General features: G+C 40.7%; 1 protein-coding gene across 6 annotated transcripts in view; it reads left to right on the forward strand.

Annotated features, from left to right (window-relative positions):
- The window catches only part of MYO1C (myosin IC), a 333,223-nt gene extending 312,424 nt beyond the window's left edge, over nt 1-20,799 (forward strand). For all 6 annotated transcript variants that reach the window (XM_073616641.1, XM_073616644.1, XM_073616642.1 and 3 more), the window contains exons 29-32: nt 11,040-11,110; nt 15,054-15,151; nt 17,291-17,390; nt 18,518-20,799. In XM_073616641.1, the coding sequence (XP_073472742.1) occupies nt 11,040-11,110; nt 15,054-15,151; nt 17,291-17,390; nt 18,518-18,544 (296 nt within the window). In that variant the 3' untranslated portion in view covers nt 18,545-20,799. The remainder of the gene's footprint in view (nt 1-11,039; nt 11,111-15,053; nt 15,152-17,290; nt 17,391-18,517) is intronic.
- The last annotated feature ends 356 nt before the right edge of the window (nt 20,800-21,155 follow it).

Below are 21,155 nucleotides of genomic sequence, written 5' to 3' on the forward strand. Positions count from 1 at the left end.
ACTTGGTGCTTTGGAGAGAGATAAGAAAACACTATAGATATATGTGCTTAGGTCAAATTTCATGAATCAGGTTTACATCCACTTTAAGCCAGTAGTGTCAATTCACAAAAGCACAATGCATTTTGTCGTTACCATACATTTAGAGAGATTTAAAGCATTTGCCAAACTTTTCTGATGGTATGGTCCTCCAACACCCTGCACCCAATTCATGAAAGCTTTGCAATCATTTCCTTAAGCGTTTCGACACAAACAGATTCAGGTACTTCTCATTTGTGCCATTTTAAGGGTGCATTTACATGGGCAATTAGCACTCACTATAAATTCCAACAGCAAGAATCTGGGAATTTTGCAGATGGAATGAACACCGCAATTTCTAGTGTGTGCTCATCATCCGTGTGAAAGCAAACCGGCAGTGAATCAAAATTGGCAAACGAACAATGACCGCTTTCTGAATGTGAGTTGCTAGGACACCACCGCCCAGCGACATCCTAGCAGCCAATAACTTAAAACCAATTCACACTGTGTGGTGACAGACGTTTTATCATGTGGTTTAGGCGTGGTATATGCAGCATTTTATCGCATCGAACCGACCCATATTGCACTGCAATGTCAGGCATTCATGCTGCCCGACATTGCAGTGAATGAAGTGTACGTTTTGTACACTTCAAATAAAGCTTGTACAAAACAAAAAAAGGGGGGACAGTGTGCTGAATCGTGCACCACACCACCCAGCTGCAACGCAGAGCGCTGAATCGCTCTGGCTGCTCTACGCCCCCCCCCCCCCAGCAGAATGTAAACAAAGAGGCCAGGAAAGCTGGTTGATGTCATTGTCTCTCAGCATCCCCATCAGGCTCCACCTACCCAACATCTCAACTTGCTGACCCCTGCTGCGCACTGTTTGACAGTTGCAGTGGCCAGGCGGGGAGCAACACTGAGCCAGTATTGCAGAGCTGCATTGAGAACAAAATGTCAAGTGTTTCCAACAAGATACATGATTTTATTGCAAGTACTGCCCTCTGTTGTGCAGAGGTGTGACAGAACTCTAGACAGTCTTCAACACTCTTAAAGTGGAGTTAAAGCCAAAGAGAAGAGTAGAGATCTAGACGTGCACATCGCTGGATCGATTGAGGACTCTGGTAATGATTTAGATAGAAGGTGGGGGAGGACAGCAAGGTGTAAAAGTATTTTTTACCTTAATGCAATGCATTAAGGCAAAAACGTTTTACACCTTGCTGTCCTCCCCCTACTTCCCTAAATATTTACCCGAGTCCTCAATCGATCCAGCGCTGTGCACGGCTAGATCTCTACTCTCCTTTCTTCCACTTCACACAGGGACTCGGGCACGCCAATGGCTCCTGCTGTTGTCAATCAAATGTTGTGAGGAGGAAGCAGGGGATGGGGTCAAGCTTTGCTGTGTGCATCTATAGTGTGGCTCCATAGATACAAACCGCTCAGGAGTGAGCGTGCAGTGTGTGCCCCCATAGCAAGCAGCTTGGTGATACCAAATAAGGATTTATGACCTAGTAATTCATGAAATTAAAACTTTCATTTTTTTCCCTGAAAGATATCCATTCAAAGCAATGCAATAATAATTTTTGTGACTTATAGAAAACCGTTGCATGTAAAATAACTTGCGTGCCTTGTGAATTGATACTTCTTGCCATAATAAATATTTGTGTGTACATGGCCTTTATAAATACATGTTTGGTTACTCTATAATGTTTCAAATTTTGGAAAGCTGTATTAGCAGCGTAACTGACCATTAAATGGTCCCAGATTATAATGTTGCTCTGGGTCACTGGAGATGTGTATGGGAGCTGCTATTTCTGACTTGCTGACCACTGAATGTGCAAGCTCCACAGCTTTTCTTTCTTTGCCTAGTGAATCACCAGCCTGGTATAAGTCTGAAGTTAAACCTATACTATACTTGTTCCAGTTTCAAGCACTGAAGTTTGCACCTTCCTCTTTCCCCTCTCCGTCCAGTGAGAGGGGAGAGATCGGTGGCAGCAGCGCTGTGGGCTGCATGTGTAGTGCCCACAGTGCTGATATGTGACAAATCAATCCTTCCTTCCATTCTCATCCATGCATACCCATCCATTCTCAGCCATGCTCACCCATCCATCCATCCATACTTGACATACTCATCCATCTATCCATGCTCACCCATCCATACTCAGCATACTCATCCATCCATCCATGCTCAACCATCCCATCCACCCCCATCCATAATTAGTTAAACCCATCCATACTCAGCAATACCCAGCTGTACTCAGTCATACTCAGTCATCCCATCTATACCCAGCCATACTCAGCCGTACTCATTCATGCTCGGCCGTACTCATTCATGCTCGGCCATACTCATTCATGCTCGGCCATACCAGGGGCGGATCCAGAGCCTAGTCTCGGGAGGGGCACTTCCAGAAAATACTTTTTTTGGGGTAAATTTATCGGGGAAATGGCTGGTGTTAGCGCTTCAATCATCATGGCACCATGGTTGTTATGGTGTCAGGATGATTGAAGCGCATTATTACTATAATTGCATTGTTATAAAAAATGAAATGGTTCAACTCACCATAATGCAGAATCAGTGGGAGCCCCTAGCGTGTCACTTGCCACTGTCATCTGCCACACGTTGCGGATTGTCACTTGCCACGTCCCATGCCACACGTTGCGGATTGTCACTTGTCACGTCGCCTGTCACCAGATGCAGATTGTCACTTGCCACGTCCCTTGCCACACATTGCAGAATGTCACTTGCCACACATTGCGGATTGTCACTTGCCACGTCCCATGCCACACGTTGCAGATTGTCACTTGCCATGTCCCATGCTGCAGATTGTCACACGTTGCTGATTGTCACTTGCCACGCGTTGCGGATTGTCACTTGCCTGCTATAATTGTCTGTCTTGCTGTGTCCCAGTGTCAGGCAGCAGATTACCAGTCAAGCAGCAGAGAGGTGATGTAATATCTCTGCTGCCGCGGCTGCCTGCACACTGCACAGCGAGAGTGGAACTGCAGGGATGCAGGGCGAGCGCCGGGCGGTGAGAGATGACGTCATCTCTCTGCTCCCCCGCCCGCCGTATCCCTGATTGGCCAGCAGCCAGCTTACAGTCAAACACTGTCACGAGCCGGCGCCGCACGGCTGTTCACCTGTCTGCGCTGTCTCTCACCAACGGACTCGGAGCCGCCCGTGCTCTCAGCCGCGGAGCCGGCTCTCTCACCCGGGCGATGCCTGCCGGCCCACTCACCCAAATTCTCGGAGGGGGCAATTGCCCCGTTGCCCCCCCCCCCCCCCGCGGATCCACCCCTGGGCCATACTCATTCATGCTCGGCCATACTCATTCATGCTCGGCCATACTCATTCATGCTCGGCCATACTCATTCATGCTCGGCCATACTCATTCATGCTCGGCCATACTCATTCATGCTCGGCCATACTCATTCATGCTCGGCCATACTCATTCATGCTCGGCCATACTCATTCATGCTCGGCCATACTCATTCATGCTCGGCCATACTCATTCATGCTCGGCCATCCCCATTCATGCTCGGCCATCCCCATTCATGCTCGGCCATCCCCATTCATGCTCGGCCATCCCCATTCATGCTCGGCCATCCCCATTCATGCTCGGCCATCCCCATTCATGCTCGGCCATCCCCATTCATGCTCGGCCATCCCCATTCATGCTCGGCCATCCCCATTCATGCTCGGCCATCCCCATTCATGCTCGGCCATCCCCATTCATGCTCGGCCATCCCCATTCATGCTCGGCCATCCCCATTCATGCTCGGCCATCCCCATTCATGCTCGGCCATCCCCATTCATGCTCGGCCATCCCCATTCATGCTCGGCCATCCCCATTCATGCTCGGCCATCCCCATTCATGCTCGGCCATCCCCATTCATGCTCGGCCATCCCCATTCATGCTCGGCCATCCCCATTCATGCTCGGCCATCCCCATTCATGCTCGGCCATCCCCATTCATGCTCGGCCATCCCCATTCATGCTCGGCCATCCCCATTCATGCTCGGCCATCCCCATTCATGCTCGGCCATCCCCATTCATGCTCGGCCATCCCCATTCATGCTCGGCCATCCCCATTCATGCTCGGCCATCCCCATTCATGCTCGGCCATCCCCATTCATGCTCATCCATGCCACATCAGTTATCATCCATGCCACTAGAGTGCCTCACAAAAGTGTAATAGGTTGTCAAATTAGATTTGAAACTTATGTACTAGAACACCTGATGGTGCTCCCTGCATGTTGGTTCTCTGTATGCGACCACGCTGTGGAAAAGTCTCACACGTGGCATCGCCACACTCAGGAGTAGGAGAATCTATTTTGGGGTGTAATTTTTGGTATGTACATGCTATGTGTTAGAAATATTGTGTAAATGGTCAACCTTGTGTAAAAAAAAAAAATGCGTTCATTTTCTTCACACATCCAAAACTTGTAGAAAAAAATGACGTGTTCATAAGACTCGATATGCCTCATAGATTATACATTGGGTTGTTTTCTTTCCAAAATGGGGTCATATTTGGGGTCAAGAAATTATATGTGTAATTTATGCTCCAAGAACGCCTGATGGCGCTCCCTGCTTGTTGGGCCTCTGTATGTGGCCACGCTGTGTAAAAGTCTCACACATGTGGTATCGCCATACTCAGGAGGAGTAGCAGAATGTGTTTTGGGGTGGAATTTGTGCTATGCATATGCTGTGTGTGAGAAATAACCTGCTAATTTAACAATTTTGTGATTTAAAAAAAAGAAAAAAAATCTTGATTTTTGCAAAGAATTGTGGGAAAACATTACAACTTCAAAAAACTCACCATGCTTCTTACTAAATACCTTGGTATGTCTACTTTCCAAAAAGGGGTCACTTGGGGGGTATTTGTACTTTCCTGGCTTGTTAGGGTCTCAAGAAATGAGATAGGCCGTCAGTACTTCAGGTGTGATCAATTTTCAGAGATTGGCACCATAGCTTGTGGACTCTATAACTTTCACAAAGACCAAATAATATAACCGATTTGGGTTATTTTTACCAAAGATATGTAGCGGTATAAATTTTGCCCAAAATATATGAAGGATAATTACTAATTTGCAAAATTTTATAAAAGAAACTAAGAAAAATGCATTTTTTTACAGAATTTTGGTCTTTTTTCTTTTATAGCACAAAAAAGAGAGCTCTATTTGTGTGAAAAAAGGACAAAAATTTCATTTAGCTACATTGTTGAATGACTGAGTAATTGTCATTCAAAATGTGAGAGCACCGAAAGCTGAAAATTGGTCTGGTTAAGAAGGGGGTTTAAGTGCCCAGTGGTTAATGGTGAATGGTTTATTCTCCAAAACAAGATGTCTAGCACAGTTTAAGCTATTTTTTGTAGGTTATCAGAAACTTTGTTTTTAATTGGTGATCCAATTAATATCTGTTTGCTAATTGGATTTGGCTCACCCCTGTAAAACTTGTTTTTTGCATCACTGGCTGACAGATTGTCGGTAATCGTGCTTTTGAACTTTTCAGTGTTAGTCTGTTCTCTGAAAAACTGGGACAATATTGTCTTTTATTTTCATGTGCTGTCCTCATCTGAGCTCTGTCCATAATGAATCATGTTGTCACTGTCCCCAATCACAAAACATTTTGTTTTTGTCTTATTTGTTGGTCTGGCGGGTGTATGCCAGTTTGCCCAAGACTGGTGTTGGTTTTGTATTCGTTGTGAACTTTCTTCTCCAAGCCCAATCATCGTCTGTACAATTAATCCAGTGTCAACATTTCAGCCAACTTACATTTCAACGACTCACCTGGATTGGATTTGCACAAGCAAAATCTGTAGCATTGGTTTAATGTGAATCTGATCTTTTCCAGTCCTACATTTATGTAAATGTCAATGTAATATGTTTTTGTCTTTATCTTTTGGGATCCATATCTATACGCCATTTAACAAGACAGATATCTTTACACAAAAATTCATGTTTATTCAACCACTGTTTTACTTAGTGTTACTAAACCCAGTAATATGGAAATAGTTCATCCCCCTCCCCCACAGTGCCCACAGCCTATAAACCATCTTTTTACATTAAAATACTGCCACTATATACCTTTTTGGATGATCTGTATACCACGATTACATGAAACTGCACAGTTTTTCCAGTGCTGAGAATTCAGGAAGGAGGAGATTTTCACTGCAGCCTGTGAACACACCCACATGTGTGATGTCTGTATTATGTGACCTGGCTATCTCTGAGAACAAGAAAAAGTTATCTCCAGCATAAAAGACACAACTGAGCATGTGCAGGTCGGCTACTTTGCCTGTGTTAGCTGGCCTTCCCCAGATAGACAGTGCAGGAGGCGGAGGATCTATGCATACAGGATAAAACAACCTTTTTACACAATGCAGAGGATTAACCCCTTAAGTTCCACAGTGAGTATCACCAGCATGCTATGCTGCATATAAACTGACAATTGCGCGGTCATGAAACACTACCTAAATAAAATTTATGTACGTTTTTTTTTTTCCCCCTACAAATAGCTTTCTTTTGGTGGTATTTGATCACCTCTGCTTTTTTTTTTTTTTTTTTTTTTTTTTTTTGAAATGTATTCAATAAAATTTTTTTCTTTTAAAAATCTAATTTCTTTATAAGTTTAGGCCAATATCCCTGTACTGACACTGGTTGGGAAGGGGTTAACATAACGGAAGATCAAATTGTTAACTGTGTGTCTAGCCAGTGTTTTACTATACTGTGTGCTACTTTTACTAGGGGAAGAGATTTAATTTATTCCCTGCTTCGCAGGGACACACATTCCATCCCTTCCCCGTCTGTCAGAACGCCGATCTGCCTTGTTTACATAGGCAGATCAACGTTCTGTCTCTCAGCCCAACGATCGATGGATGCCGGAGGACATCAGGTACCATGCACGCGCCGAATGGCTCCTGCTGTGTGTAATCACAGCAGGAGCAAGCCACAGGCGGCGTGGAAGAGTCGGATCACGTGTATATATAGATGATCTGGCGCACAGGTGTCACCCTGTACCATTAAAACTGCTGTATGGGCGGACCTTAAGTGGTTAAAGTAGAACTATAGGCAAAACTTTTTTTTTTTTTTTCATTTTGGATAGAGTAAGGGAGGGTTATAACTCCTGTAAGGTTGATTTTGCCATCTTTGTGCCATTGGGGAGATGTTCCTTCACTTCCTGTCCCATAGCCAAACAGGAAGTGAGAAGAAATCCCTGCAAATGAAGGGAATCTCTTGAGGACCTCCAGTTTATCAGAGCTAGTGTCTCCATTGGCAGCTTTGCCCTCTATTACTTTCCTGGGGACCAAAATTTGGGATATTTAAAAAAATAAAAAATTTTGTTTGCGCTAAATACATTTTATCAGTTGTGGCAAGTGGTGAAACTGACCCAATACAATATATTTTTGACTGTATAAACACAGATTTTACTTTGAAGCACCTTTTGTTCCTTTTCTGGGAATATTCCACAATTTTGTAACCTTTCCAATGATGACCCTTCATAGACCAAACCTTTACAGGTCATCTTGCATGATTCTCCGTGTCAGATTTACTGAGATTACTGCGCAAAAGCGCCTAAATACATTAATATGTGCACCAACCTGTTTTGTATAGACTGAAAACGAGATTGCCTTACTGGTGAGTATCTCTATCTCAGGTTATACATTTAGGCTGGGTTCACGCCATTACGAATTGGATGTGGGTTTCGCCGCATCCAATTTGCATAGCAGAAAATTGTGACCGTCTCTCTATGGAGCTGGTTCACACATTACGGTGGCTCCAGGTGCGAATTGAACAGGAGTCCTGTGCGCCTTTTGGTCTGTTTCAAGTCTGAATTCAGCTCAAAATTCGGGCTGAAGCCGGTTCCTAAAACGGTGAATGGTGTGTTCTCTCCTGCTGCCAGCCGCTGCGATCTCTAGTGTATACCCAGCCTTACTAGGACTAAAATCTGAACCATGGTAAAGACAGATGGACATGATGGAAGTCCGATTACGTTGCGTGCAGACTCTTTACAGAGTCTCCAGATCTGTTAGGAACTTTAGGACAGATTTCAGACAGGATTTCAGATAACAGAGACCGACTATTGGTGATTTAAAAATACCCCTATTGTTGCAATCCCAAAATTTGTAAACTACCTATAAAAAAATCCTTTATATGCAACTAAAAGATTATGTACAACAAAACCCACTGTATAATCAGTACCAAATCTTATTGTATACACATCATAAAAGGTTTAGCCAAATAAGCTAACAATAGAAGTGTCCTTTAAAATTTCCGGTAGTTTTTTTTTCTACAAAAATATAATTGTACGTATACAGATGTAAAACAGGTAAACCCCTGACGCGTATTGCATATCTGCTTCTTTAGTATAGAGGCCAATTTCTATCGATTGAATTTGTCTAAAAAAACTTACATAAATCGTCATGAATATATAAATGTACCCTAAAGCATGATTATATTGAGACCATATATTCCCAAAATAAATTCATCATTCAGGCTTGTATGACTTAGGCTTATAAACTCCTTTTTGGAGCAGGTCATCAGAACGTATTGCAAAAAGTGTTTGTGTATACATGCCATGGCTGCTGTAGCATAATTGTCTGCATCTTACTATAGAAAGGGATCAAAGCTCAACTTATTGTTAAAGCCCAACTCCAGGATATTAGCAACTTCTCCACTCCCCTTAAACTAACTGCTGATATAAAAAGCTGCCTGCATGATGTGGACACCTATTGGTGGTAACGACACTTCCATCAGCTGTAGGCTGCAGAGACAGGAGAACTCCGCAGGGTTGGTGAGGGGACCAATGCCCAAGAAGGTTTTGAGCAGGGGAAAGTGCCTGGCTCCAAAGGCAGAATATTAGCTGGGCTCATAAAGGAAACAGTGAATTTGATATTACATTGTAGGATGGCTTAGGAAGAGGTGTCTGGAATCAAATCTTGTGCACAATTTAAATTTCATACCCTAATTTTACAGTTCAGGACACAGGCAACATGCTCATACACCATGGGTTATACAATACCTTCAAACTTTTCAGTGTAAAGCTCTGTCCCAGGTTGATGACCAGGTGTTAAATCACACCACTGGTCACACATTTTAAAACCACCTCAGGCCTATGTGAAGTAATCATTTGCTTCTTTCCCTCTGGGACAGGCAAATGTCCAATTATTAAAAGTCAGCAGCTGCAGTATTTGTAGCGGCTGACTTTTTAAAAAAAATTTTTAAGCAGAACTCCGCTTTAATTCATGAAAGTGTATTTTTTCCAAAGAAGTTGCATTTGAAAGACCGCTGCGCAAATGCAGTGTGACCTAAAATATTGCAACAAATGCCATTTTATTCTCTAGGGTCTCTGCTAAAAAAACATACATATAATGTTTGGGGGTTCAAAGTAATTTTGTAGCAAAAACCACTGATTTAAACTTGTAAACACGTGTCAGAAAAAGGCCTAGTCTTCAAGTGGTTAAGCTTTGACAAAAAAACCTGGAAGCTGGTTGCTTTCTGTGTAGAGCTGCACAAGATTTTTCACTTTCAAGTTTTGGTAAATCAACCCCACTGTTTTTTTAAAACATTTTTCGCCTGTCAACGTATTGTCAAAAGAAAATTTCCAGTTAGTATATGCCAATGCTTATTTAAAATATGTCAAATCTGTTTTAATTAAGCTATCTGATGAGATGAGTTTTTGATTGGGCTGTAATTTCGTGATCCTCCTGAAATAGATCGGAAAGGCTACTTTATGTCCGTTACTATGGCCGCTTCTGTATTTTATTGCTGTAACCTTTTTCAGTTTGGAAGTTTTTTTTTTTTCCCAGAGAGCAGCTCCGTATAATACGCCAATAAACTGAAATTGTGCGTATATGTTTGGGGTGGGAACTTCGTGCATATAACATGGTGTTCCCAGCAGTTAGTTTTGCAATATATTTTGGTTTAAAGTAGCTTTTTACTTCTGAAAATGAAAAAGTCGTTATACATTCTTGTAAATTAAATTTATGTAATGAATCCACTGGTCCTGCCCAAATTAAGAGAATGCCATCAATGTGACACAGATATATCATCAAGACCCCTCATAAACATTCAATGGTCCCAACCCCCCCAGGTACAGGGTTGCATACAACAATGCAAAGGTTGTCCCCATCATTATGTCCTGTAACTGGATGGTAGTGGGAACCGTTAAAATAATTTCAAACAACTGTAGAATTTAGTTTGTTTTTGCAATTTTTAGTTCCTTTAGAAAGGATGCAATCCTTTTTGAAGGGGAATATTTTAATATAATGTTTTTATATCCATAAAACCAATATTATTTTGGGAGTTAAATTTAAAGTATCCAAAAAAGTGAAGATTATCTTTCACATAGGAAGGGAGTTATTCTCCTTGGGGGATGCAGATGATCATTCACTATTCTACTTGCATTTTGGGTTGAAAAGTTGATACCCAAAATTATAGGACAACTCAGTGGGGCTGGGTCCTGTGGATTTTTGTAAGACTATAAATGTTGCTATTGTTGGATTTTTAGAAACTCAAAGGGTTTTGTTTTTTTTGTTTTTTTACACAAATGTAGTTCAACTGCTTGATCAATAATGTGAAAGAAATTTCTTTGCAAACTACTCACAATTGTGTACTTAACTTGCATGCCAATTCTTGTCCAATTCTTTCTGACATATATGTAAATATTGTTCATAACTACTAGAGTATCACCTTTTTATAAGGTTGTTTAATGATTAAATTGTTTTTCTTTAAAAATTTTAAGAGTCTGATATTGTTTGGACGTGAAGTATGCGAAGGGGTATTGATATGCATCTTTTCAATATCTTCAACTACAATTCAGACAAATAACTCAACACTAGAATTTATTTGTGTAGGAACGATACACAATTTTTTAAAATACTTGTGAGGAATTTCAGTAGGAGGCTGCTGCCCCACAGATTGTATTAGGGATAAGGGTTCCACACTTTCTGCTGGGAACTTGCTGTGGATGCATTTTTGTATTAAAAAAAATATATATTTGTAATAGTCATGGTTCTGTTGTGTTGTAGGAATTTCCGTCAGCAGTCTAAGTGACAACCTGTTTGTTCTCCATGTTAAATGTGAAGACAACAAACAAAAGGTACGGTCTTTGGTTCTTTATTCCTAAAACTGTTATAATCCATGTTTATATATGTGTACATATAAAAAAAGCTATTCCTATAGCAATGTTTACAGCTAAAAGAAACCTCAAACTGTTTTCTTAATTCATTGCAACTACTTGATTATCTGTATACTAGTGCAGTTGTTGTTTCAAATGTGAATAACTGATAGCTGCTGTGTGTAATGCATCAATGTAATGCCTACTGTGGTAGCTATTATATGTATTTCCACTTTTGCAGACAAATTGAGATAATGCCTACTTTATATGTGTTACGTGTTCTCATCCACATAGCATAACTTTAAACAGTTCAAATTGGCTGCTTAGCTTTTTTACTATTACTCCTGAACTGAAATTTTTTGTGGAATGCAAAAAAAAAGTTGGGCATTTATTGTGTACCATAGTTAACCCTGTCTGTACTGTGCATGCAGATCTCCATTATCAGTTGTACACTAGATTTGAATGCCACCTGAGAAAAGGTAAGTTTTAGAAGCTAGGTTTCTCCGTTGTATGTTAATAAGGGATAGCTCAGTGCGAGTCCCTAGTCTGTGTAGGGACAGCGGCACTGTGAGACTGTTCAGAATCTTCTATGAGACCACCTCAGAGACTGCTAAAAGGTTCAAATTTTTTAATGTAGGTATGTTGTGTGAATAGGAATACATTACAAACATACAGTGGGGTTTTCACAAATTTGACTGCAAAAGTGGAAATACACTTTATAGAATCCCCATTTGTATATTGGAAACTGGTGGTTCTGTAGAGGTCTTTGAAACTCTTTGAAGCAAATCTGTCATAAGAGCTGTGCAAACTCATGGCGCTATATAAATCCTGTATGATATTAGAAATATGGGCGCTGCCATTACGGACCTGAAAATGCTAGTCGCCAGGCTGGCAGGTTGAGGCTTTTTCCCCCCCCCCCCATATAGTGTGACGGTAGGGAACCGTAGGGACCGGTCTTGTGCGGGAAAGATTGGTGGATCAGGTAAGTATATTTCCGCTGTCCCCCCCCCCCCTAGAACAAAATAAGTTGTTAACAGATGCAGGCACAGCCCCACTGCACGGGTAAAAAAAAAAAAAATTTAACTGGAGTTTTCATTTAAGGCGGCCATACATGATCGAAATTTGACTGCTTCAGCAGGGAAAAGCTGAATTTTGATCCATGTATGGACACTCTGCTTATATACAAGTCGATCCACCAATTAACTTGCTTACAACCAGCCTGTCTGGTTTTTCCCAAACGATTAGTGCCGCCGGCTATTGCCAGCAACACTAATCATTGTGCTCTGCTGGCTGAGAACACAATAGCGCTGCTGGAGGGATTCTCCCATCAACACTGATTGTGTTGATGGGGAAATTAGCAATTTTACTTTCCACCTTATCTGCATACTTCTTCCAGGACAGGGACTTCATGTTGATAAGAGTATCACCATGACAGATATGCAAATGGCAGAAGGAGAGGAGAGCTATGGCAGTCTGTTATTTTTGTTTGTGCACCTAATGCAGCAAGCAGTGTCCAGCAGTTCAAATATGCAGACTTGGATGTCTGTATGATCACAATCCTTACAGTAATGTGTAGAACACAAAGCCCAGCAGGCTGAAGGAAAAAAAAACAAGGAGCTCGCTGTATTAACTATCCGATGTTATTACAGCGTTCTCCCTGCTGAGCTGTTGTTCTGACAGGAGGATTGCCCCCGCCAGAACGATTGCCCCCCCGCCAGAAAACACTGGTCAGCGCTTACAGCCATTGGCTACCAGTGCTGATCAGATGAAAATCAGCTTATGGTTTTCCAGGATGCTCGTTTGCCTGGCTTCTGGTGTTGGGCAGTTTCTGTTGAACCGGTCGGTTTCTGTTGAATCGGCTGATATTCGGCACGAGTGTACCAGACTTAAGCGCACTTTCGTACAAAGTGCACTTATTTTTTTGCCCCTCTCTGCTGACCTAACACATCCCACCCTCCCCCTCCACAAATTCATACTTTCTTAGAGGCAACACCCACAGACACCGGCTCCTGTTTTGAGATCCAGCGTCGCAGGTTCTCTTATCTTGGTCGTGCCTACACAGTAGCAGTAGAGCCCCATAGAAGTCTGTGGGACTCCAGTATGCAGATGCTAAATGTCAACAAACTCAGGAGGCTGTAGGCTTTAGATCTCAGTAAGTATGTGTTCAGGAGGGGGCGGGTGGGATCTGTTAGGTCAGTGAAGGGGGGGTATAAATAATATGTTCTATTTGTATGAAAGTGCATTAAAGGGTAAGTTCACCTTCGGGAACATTTTACATGTTTCACCCGTTTTTAGGGTGAAACATGTAACGTGTTCCCGCTCCTGCAGCCACTTGGGATCCGAGCACCTGGCGTGAACTCAGTACGGGGAGAATTTCCCTGTACCAGCTGTCACTTTTTGAAAGGTGCGTAGCCGTGAGGGGCTCTGCCCACATGGCCGCATCATTCACTTTGCAGAGTGCTGTGAATGAATGAACTACAAGTACTGACATCCTTAGCGGCTGTCTGTAGTTTCAGTGATTCTTCCTGTCAGTGTAAAACTGCTTGTCCGTACGATGTAGGGCGAACAGCTTACACTGACAGTCTGCAGGAATCCTGCATGGCACCAGCAATCTGCTGATCACTAGTGTAATTCTTTCCAGGCTCCTAAAAAAAGAAAATTGGTAAATGCACATTTTTTACCTGCAAAAAAATGTGTAATTATTTTTTTTTAAAAAGTGAACTTATCCTTTAAGGCCTCGTTAAACTTGCTTTGCTATCTGCAGATCACACTTCAGACAGCAATAGAGAGGTTGTGAAGAGGCATTGTATTGCCACCTCACTGCCTGTTTTGACCCCTTAATTACCAGACAACCATGCGCGTTGTGGGTTGGGTCCAGTGCAGCACCATTCACTTGAATGTGGTGGGCTCTAGTGTACTGCCGTGGCTGTGAACCAATGCATTGTGCAATATTATGTGTGCACCTCCAGCTGCTGCCTCAGCAGCAACGGGCCAGCAAAAACATGGCTCAACCGCAAAGTTTTCCCGTCCCTCAATCACAATTGTAAACAAGGGCGAAGAGTGATGCCGCGTACACATGATTGGAAATTCCACCAGCAGAACTCCGATGAGAGCTTTTTGTCGGAAAATGTGACCGTGTGTATGCTCCATCTGTCTTTTGCTGGAGGAATTCCAGCCAGCAAAAGATTGGGAGCATGTCCTCTATTTTTCGGTTCCTATCTGAAAATGCGATCGTCTGTACAAACTCCGACGTGCAAAATTCCTACGCATGCTCGGAAACAATTCGACGCATGCTCGGAAGCATTGAACTTCATTTTCTCGGCTCGTCGTAGTGTTGTACGTCACCGCGTTCTTGATGGTCGAAAGTTCAGGGAACTTTTGTGTGACCGTGTGTATGCAAGGCATGGGAGTGGAACCACAAACCTACATGGTGTGCTACATCCCTTCATACACGTATATGTCAGAGGAAACTTGACTGGTGGAGTTGCTGCTTGGGTCCCATTTGATCCTTAGGCTCAACTAAATCCTAAACTGCTGTATTTCTAGCAATTACATTATTATAATTATTGTACAGGATGTATATAGTGTCAACAGTTTACGCAGCGCTTTACAATATAAAGGGAGACAATACAGTTACAATACAATAAAATATAAGAGGGTTAGGAGGGCCCTGCTCATAAGAGCTTCCAGTCTGAGAGTGGGGCAAATGGTACAAAAGGTTACTGTGGTGGACTTGGAGGATATGCCTTTACTGTATACACTAACTTCTATATATGGAATGACACTCACGATTATTCATACAAGAAAGATAATCATGAGCATAAGGCTTTTCTTCAATATTCCAGTTGACTCCTCTAGCGCTTGCCATGTAATACAACTAAACTTGTGCATCCGCATTCTCTCATCATAACTTTTTTGTTTTCAGGGAGATGCAATTCTGCAGAGCGATCATGTGATTGAAACACTGACAAAAGTTGCCATAACTGCTGAGAAAATCAATAATATCAACATTAATCAGGGCAGGTATGTGTAGATTACCTTTTCTTATATTGTTACCAACATAAAATACATTCATAAGTAAAAATGTTTCAATTTTTTTTTCGATGTTTAGTGGGTGCTGCTCTGTGTACACTTTTTCACATTAAGCACAAAATATTTTTGTAAAGATGTTCTGTAACTGCAGTCAGATGGAGACTTGCCCTATGGTCAAGTGAGCACAAAGGATCTAGTGCCACCAACACATGATACTGGATGGACCACAGATGCAAGGATCCAAGATCTTGTATGCTGGTACCATACAGTTAGTCTGCTGTTATTTTAACCGATACACCATTTTCATGTTGGTGCTAAAAAAAAAAAAAAAAAAATAGTTCAGCCAATCCTATGCACTAATATGGCTACCCAAAGCCTCCATATTAGGTAAGTTAGGTAGTATCGCTGATTAGGAAAAAAAAAACAATGGGACCTTTAATACATCACATTAAACATTACATTTTATTAAAATCTTCACATTTTTTAATTTTACAAAACAATCCAATATAAAAAGAGCTTAATGGCTGATACTATATAGTCACACTGTATTGTACACAGTTATCCTGAAAGATGAGAAAGCTTAAAGGTAATTTAAAAATGTTTTTCAACTTCAATTTATCAGTATGAATATTATGGATATTTATTATGTGCCTTTGCAGCCATCAGGAAGAGCTCAAACCTGATTCTGTAGCCTGTGATGCATCTTTCTTAGACCTCTTTCACACTGGGGTCGCAGCCACATTAGCGCTAAAGCGCGGCACTTTAGCGCTGTTTAAACGCTACATTTTGGCAGCTAGCGAGGCACTTTTATCCCCAAAGAAGGGGGTAAAAAGGCCTGTGTTGCGGCGCTTCCGAAGCGCTGCCCATTCATTTCAATGGGCAGGGCGTTTCGGGATGGCTGTATACAGCGCTCCCAAACTACCCCAACGATGCTGCTTGCAGGACTTTTCCTAACATCCAGCAAGCGCACCGCCTCAGTGTAAAAAGACACACTGAAATTTAATGGGCGGTTTTCCTGCGCTTTTTTAGAGGCTATTTCTAGCGCTAAAATGCCTGAAAACAGCCCCTCTGTGTGAAAGGGGTCTAATAGCTGCTGTGCTGAAAATATTACTGAATAAGTCAGATAAGACGCATCCCCCTTCAACACTACTAGCAAAAAGGGTTTTTCTTAAAGGGACTGGTATAGTGGTTTTGTGTGCATTTTGTTTTCCTGTATATTTTGGTGAGGTATATAAGAAATTGGATTTTTAAATGATATATGTATATATTTAGTCAGATAAATATGAAATATTACATATTAATATAATGCAGGCTGTCCAGTCAACAGATGGAGCCCTAGTCGTCTTTTCACATGGCTATTCTACCTTTCAGCTGTGCTAAAAAAGCCTGCTTTGTGTAACAGTGGAATGGGTCATCATAGTAGACATTCTAATTATCAGAGGGCTCAGTAGGTTTTAACCATGCAAAGGGAAATTGCAAAGCAAGCTAATCCCCTGTTATGTTTTAGCAAACTCCTTGTGCTTTGGGAGAAACAGAGCCAAAACTCTTTTAGTCTCCTTGTAAAAGATATGTATACTGACATTACTGCTCTCAATCTCTCTAGCTAGAAATGTCATAAATCCTTATCTGCATTCTTGTTACAAGGTAGTGAGTCCTAAAATATTGACACAATAAACTATTATTGTCAATGGCAGCTAACCTGTTGCTCACAGTACAGGTTTTCTTAAAATGGATTAACAGTCAAAGAATGAATGCTAGACTTTCCGATTAAAAGTACTGACGACTTATTCTACAAATGCTAGTTGCTTGTTTTCTGATCTCTCTCTTCTATACTCGGATCCAAACAAGTGCACAGGTAAGGCCTTTACTCTCTTCTGCCCACAGTCGACGCAACAGCTGGGCAACTAGCATTTTCAGAAGGAGTTTAGTAATGGTAGCACTCATAAAGGAAACCTGTCGTGAGAAAAATATCCTATTTTTCTCTGTAATTTTATACAGTATTCCAGACCACTTTTTTTTACATAAAAATAATTTATATTCACAGCAAAGTACAACACGGTAGAGATTTCACTTGTTATCTTTATTAAACTTTATTTTGACATTTCACTTAACTAATGTTTCCCCGCTCAGCATCAAGTTTACAGTTGGTCCAGGTAAAGAAGGAATCATTGACTTTACTGCGGGCTCTGAGTTACTAATAGCCAAAGCAAAAAATGGACACTTGTCTGTGGTAAGAATTTTTTTCACTGTATGCTTAATCTATACATTTGCTGTCCTTAGGTGGTTGTAGAACGTCCTGGATTTTAAGTGGTTAAAACAAGCTTATAGCTGCAGCATAATCACTTTTACAAGAGTGAGAAGGGCTTTCTAGTCCCTTGTGATAGCACTAAAGTTAAATGAAAAAATAAAGTTTAAAAAAACAATTGCATACATGTGAGTGCGAATGTTTGTGTATGTAAACAGCGATTGCACCACACATGTGGGGTATCGCCGCAGAGAGAGCAATAATTCTTGAGCCATAATTCATGGTTAACTCTACATTGATAACCTGTAAATGTTTTAAAAGTGCCACCTATGAAAATATATTGGGTACTGTAGAAACTTGCCTATACTGAATTTTATCAGTCATATTACATTTAAATATTACAGTATAGCCAAACTCGCTTTTTGTCACTTTTTAAAGTAGTTTTGTTTGGTTCAAGTGAACTATTACCTTTGCTAACAGATGCGTATTTTAAAGTGACAGAAAGCTGGAGTTGGGCTTTAATGTAGGCACTGACAGACTTGGTGAATGTATGTTCTTTCATCTGTTCAGGGAATTACTGCTGCTCTAAGAGCTCTTTTCCTTTAAATAATTTGCCTTTAACAATTGTTACCTGAACCTGGCTTTATCCACTTTTTCTACATCATATTTATATAAAGAGCTAGCTGTGCTTGTACCACATTGATCTAACTTGGCTCTTGTTACATCTGAGCCAAGTCTACCCTGGTATTCTTGTAGAGCGATATCTCTTTTGTTTCAGGCAGAAGAATTGTACAAATGTATTTGATGACAGTGCCCCCTTGTGATTTTCAGTAAATAAAATGAAAGTATATTCCAAGCTCTATTCAACAGCCTTGAAGTAATCTAATAAGCAAAGTAGGTAGTTGACAACATTGCATATGATTTACCCAACTTTTGCACATACCCTCAGTGTAGAAACATAAAGGAGTCTTGATTTTAAATCTTGAGGTTGTTTGTTCTTTATATGCATATCAAACACATTTCATTACTGATTCTGCAGCACTCTAGAATACATTGACTGTATATCAAGTTTGTATTGCTTGCATTACTTATGTATGTTTCTTTATTTAAAGGTTGCTCCTCGTCTGAATTCACGATGATGACCACTGCAGTCTGTTAGGAATCTGATATACAACCAAACTGACAGCTTCACATACATCCATTTCTTCCACTTGTTGGACAATACCTCCTTTTAATACTTCTCGACTCTGCTTTTATATTTTATAGTTACCAAAGACCTGCGCTGCTTATGAGAAAAAGAGGAAAGAAATTATTTTATATATTTGTGAAATTCAGATATTTTATTTTTAACTTGCTTTTGCACAGGCTCCCCCACTAGTGACTTTCTGTATTGCACATTTCATTGGCACATGGCATATAGACGTTGCCTGGCAGATATGGTGGCTAACGTAGCTTGCCTGTGTACACAAGCAAAATGAGAGTGGCATACTAGGAATCTTTACTCTATTTTGCTGTTTCTGCCATAGAGGCCTTTACCCCTTTTCTGACCTTAGAGGATAATGAAGGGTATAAATCAGATTTCAGATAAACATGGTCTGCACTAGAAAACAAACACATCTATTTATGCAATCTTATTTCTAGTATTAGAAGGAAGGTTTATTTTTATTTTTTTCTCTTCTAAAAGTTGTTGTGCAAATATATGCCTTACCTTGTCATTGTACAATTTTCAAAAAGCCATATGTACATGAGTTGATAGAGGATTTTGTAGTACTTTATAGAAGTTAACCAGAGCATTTGGGGTTTATTTATGCAGGAGATATTAAATTTCTCTAAAGGGGGAAACTTGCCCACAATGACTCGTCAGATGTGATTTTATTCAAGGTATCTGGTCTCCATGGACAAGCGGTGGAGAACCCATTTTTATCCACTGGCCCCAGTGTGGCGCAATATTCACTTTGCACTACAGGCCTCCTGTATGAAGGTTTCTGAAGGAAGAACTGGTGTCGCCCTTAGCAACCAGTTAGATTCTGCTTTTCATGTACTAGACACGTAAGAGGATGATGTGACTAGCTGATATGAGTAGAACAGTTCTCCCTAGATGGTGCAAGGCCATTATCTGACATTGCAATAACTCATATTTGTGTAAGAAATTTTCAGATGTGCAATATATAAATATATTGTGTAGAGCACCTTAACTAACATTTTGTTACAATTAAAGAACCCTAACCTGCTCTCACATTTCATTTTCTCGCTCACCAGCTGTCTGTTTATACCACCAGCAATCACTACATTAAGTTGCAGATGTTTAGCTTCCCCTTTATATATCATTAGATTCTCCTACTGGGCAGATTAAATGGTTTGTTACTGACTAATACGTCAGTGTGTGTGATGGTTTTTTTGTAACCGTGTAAAAGTACCATTGGCTTATAAATATTAGAGGCAGCCATTTTGTGTGGAGTCCGGTGATACTGATAGGCTGTGCTTTCTAGGAACCAGTGATGTCATAGAGACAGGAGGTCCTGCTTCCACTGTGTATGTAAGGTAAAATTTTAATAATTTTCAGGCATTTGCTAAAGCAAGGAAGCAAAGTTTGTCATTTCTGTATACGGTAGTTTCTATTGTATGCAATAAAGGGACCGTGTGAACTAAAAATAGTTTACCACTGTCATGCGTATATATCCGTTTTTAATGCTAGTAGGTGCTAAAAGTACTTTGTCTTAAACTGCTTTGATCAGCAGGATGCAGCAGGTGCATTTGGCTTTTTCGATGTTTATAATCCTGCTAATAGCATTCAGAGGCCTCAGTAGTTTGTCTTGTGATGCATTGACCAACAGAATTTCTATTTTTCTATAGCTGCTTGCTTTCAAATACACCTTGTTTTCTTGTACGCTGTTAAAAAAAACTTGACAACCAAAGTACAACTACAATGTACGACAGTGCTCACATCTCCTAAATCTGTAATATTGCAGAGACTAAATAGCTTATTTTAACAATATTTTAACAACTTTTTCCTCCTTTTTTATTTCCCTACACTACAGATGGAGTGGTGCTTTTTATTTTTCTCAGACTTACTTTTAAAATGTTTTATTGAAACTGCATTTATCACCTGACAAAGCGGAAACCATTTTAGCCATATAGTTTGCCAGTTTTTCCTGTAGACCTAAATGTTTTGTGTTCCCTTGCCTTACGTTCACTGGTTCCTGGTAAACCCTAAGAATAGGACTTCCAATCAGAAATGACTGCTTTTGTTGTCTCGTGATGCGTGTACAGTTTACATGAGTTGGTCACCACCCTGCCCTTATGCCTAGTCAGTAGGTGTACGAGTAAGAGGAAAATGCTTTAACATCAGTGATTGCATTTGTGCCTTTCCACCAATAAATCTTCTGTTATTAAACTTGTGTCAATTTACTTTCTCTGACTTGCAGTATCACGCTACTAAATACATGGATTTAATAGTATGGGATTTTACCATCTGTTCGCATTAAAATAGTATGAACAGAAAATGTATACAATGTTTTGGTTTATTATATTGCATTGGTGCCAACTTACTTTTTCGGTACCAGGTTTCGATTTGGCTGACAAAAAAGAAAGATTTACCAACCAGCATTATATGAACAGAAAATAATTCGTATTGTACTTTCCTGCAGTTTATTTGCTTATCACGGTAGTCTACTACTGTTCTACATCATAAAATAAATTTAATATCACTGTTCTGGTAAAATACTTATATTAAAAAATAATTTAAAAACA

The sequence above is a fragment of the Aquarana catesbeiana genome, linkage group LG02 (assembly GCF_042186555.1).
Source record: "Aquarana catesbeiana isolate 2022-GZ linkage group LG02, ASM4218655v1, whole genome shotgun sequence".
In the NCBI taxonomy this organism is placed as follows: Eukaryota; Metazoa; Chordata; class Amphibia; order Anura; family Ranidae; genus Aquarana; species Aquarana catesbeiana.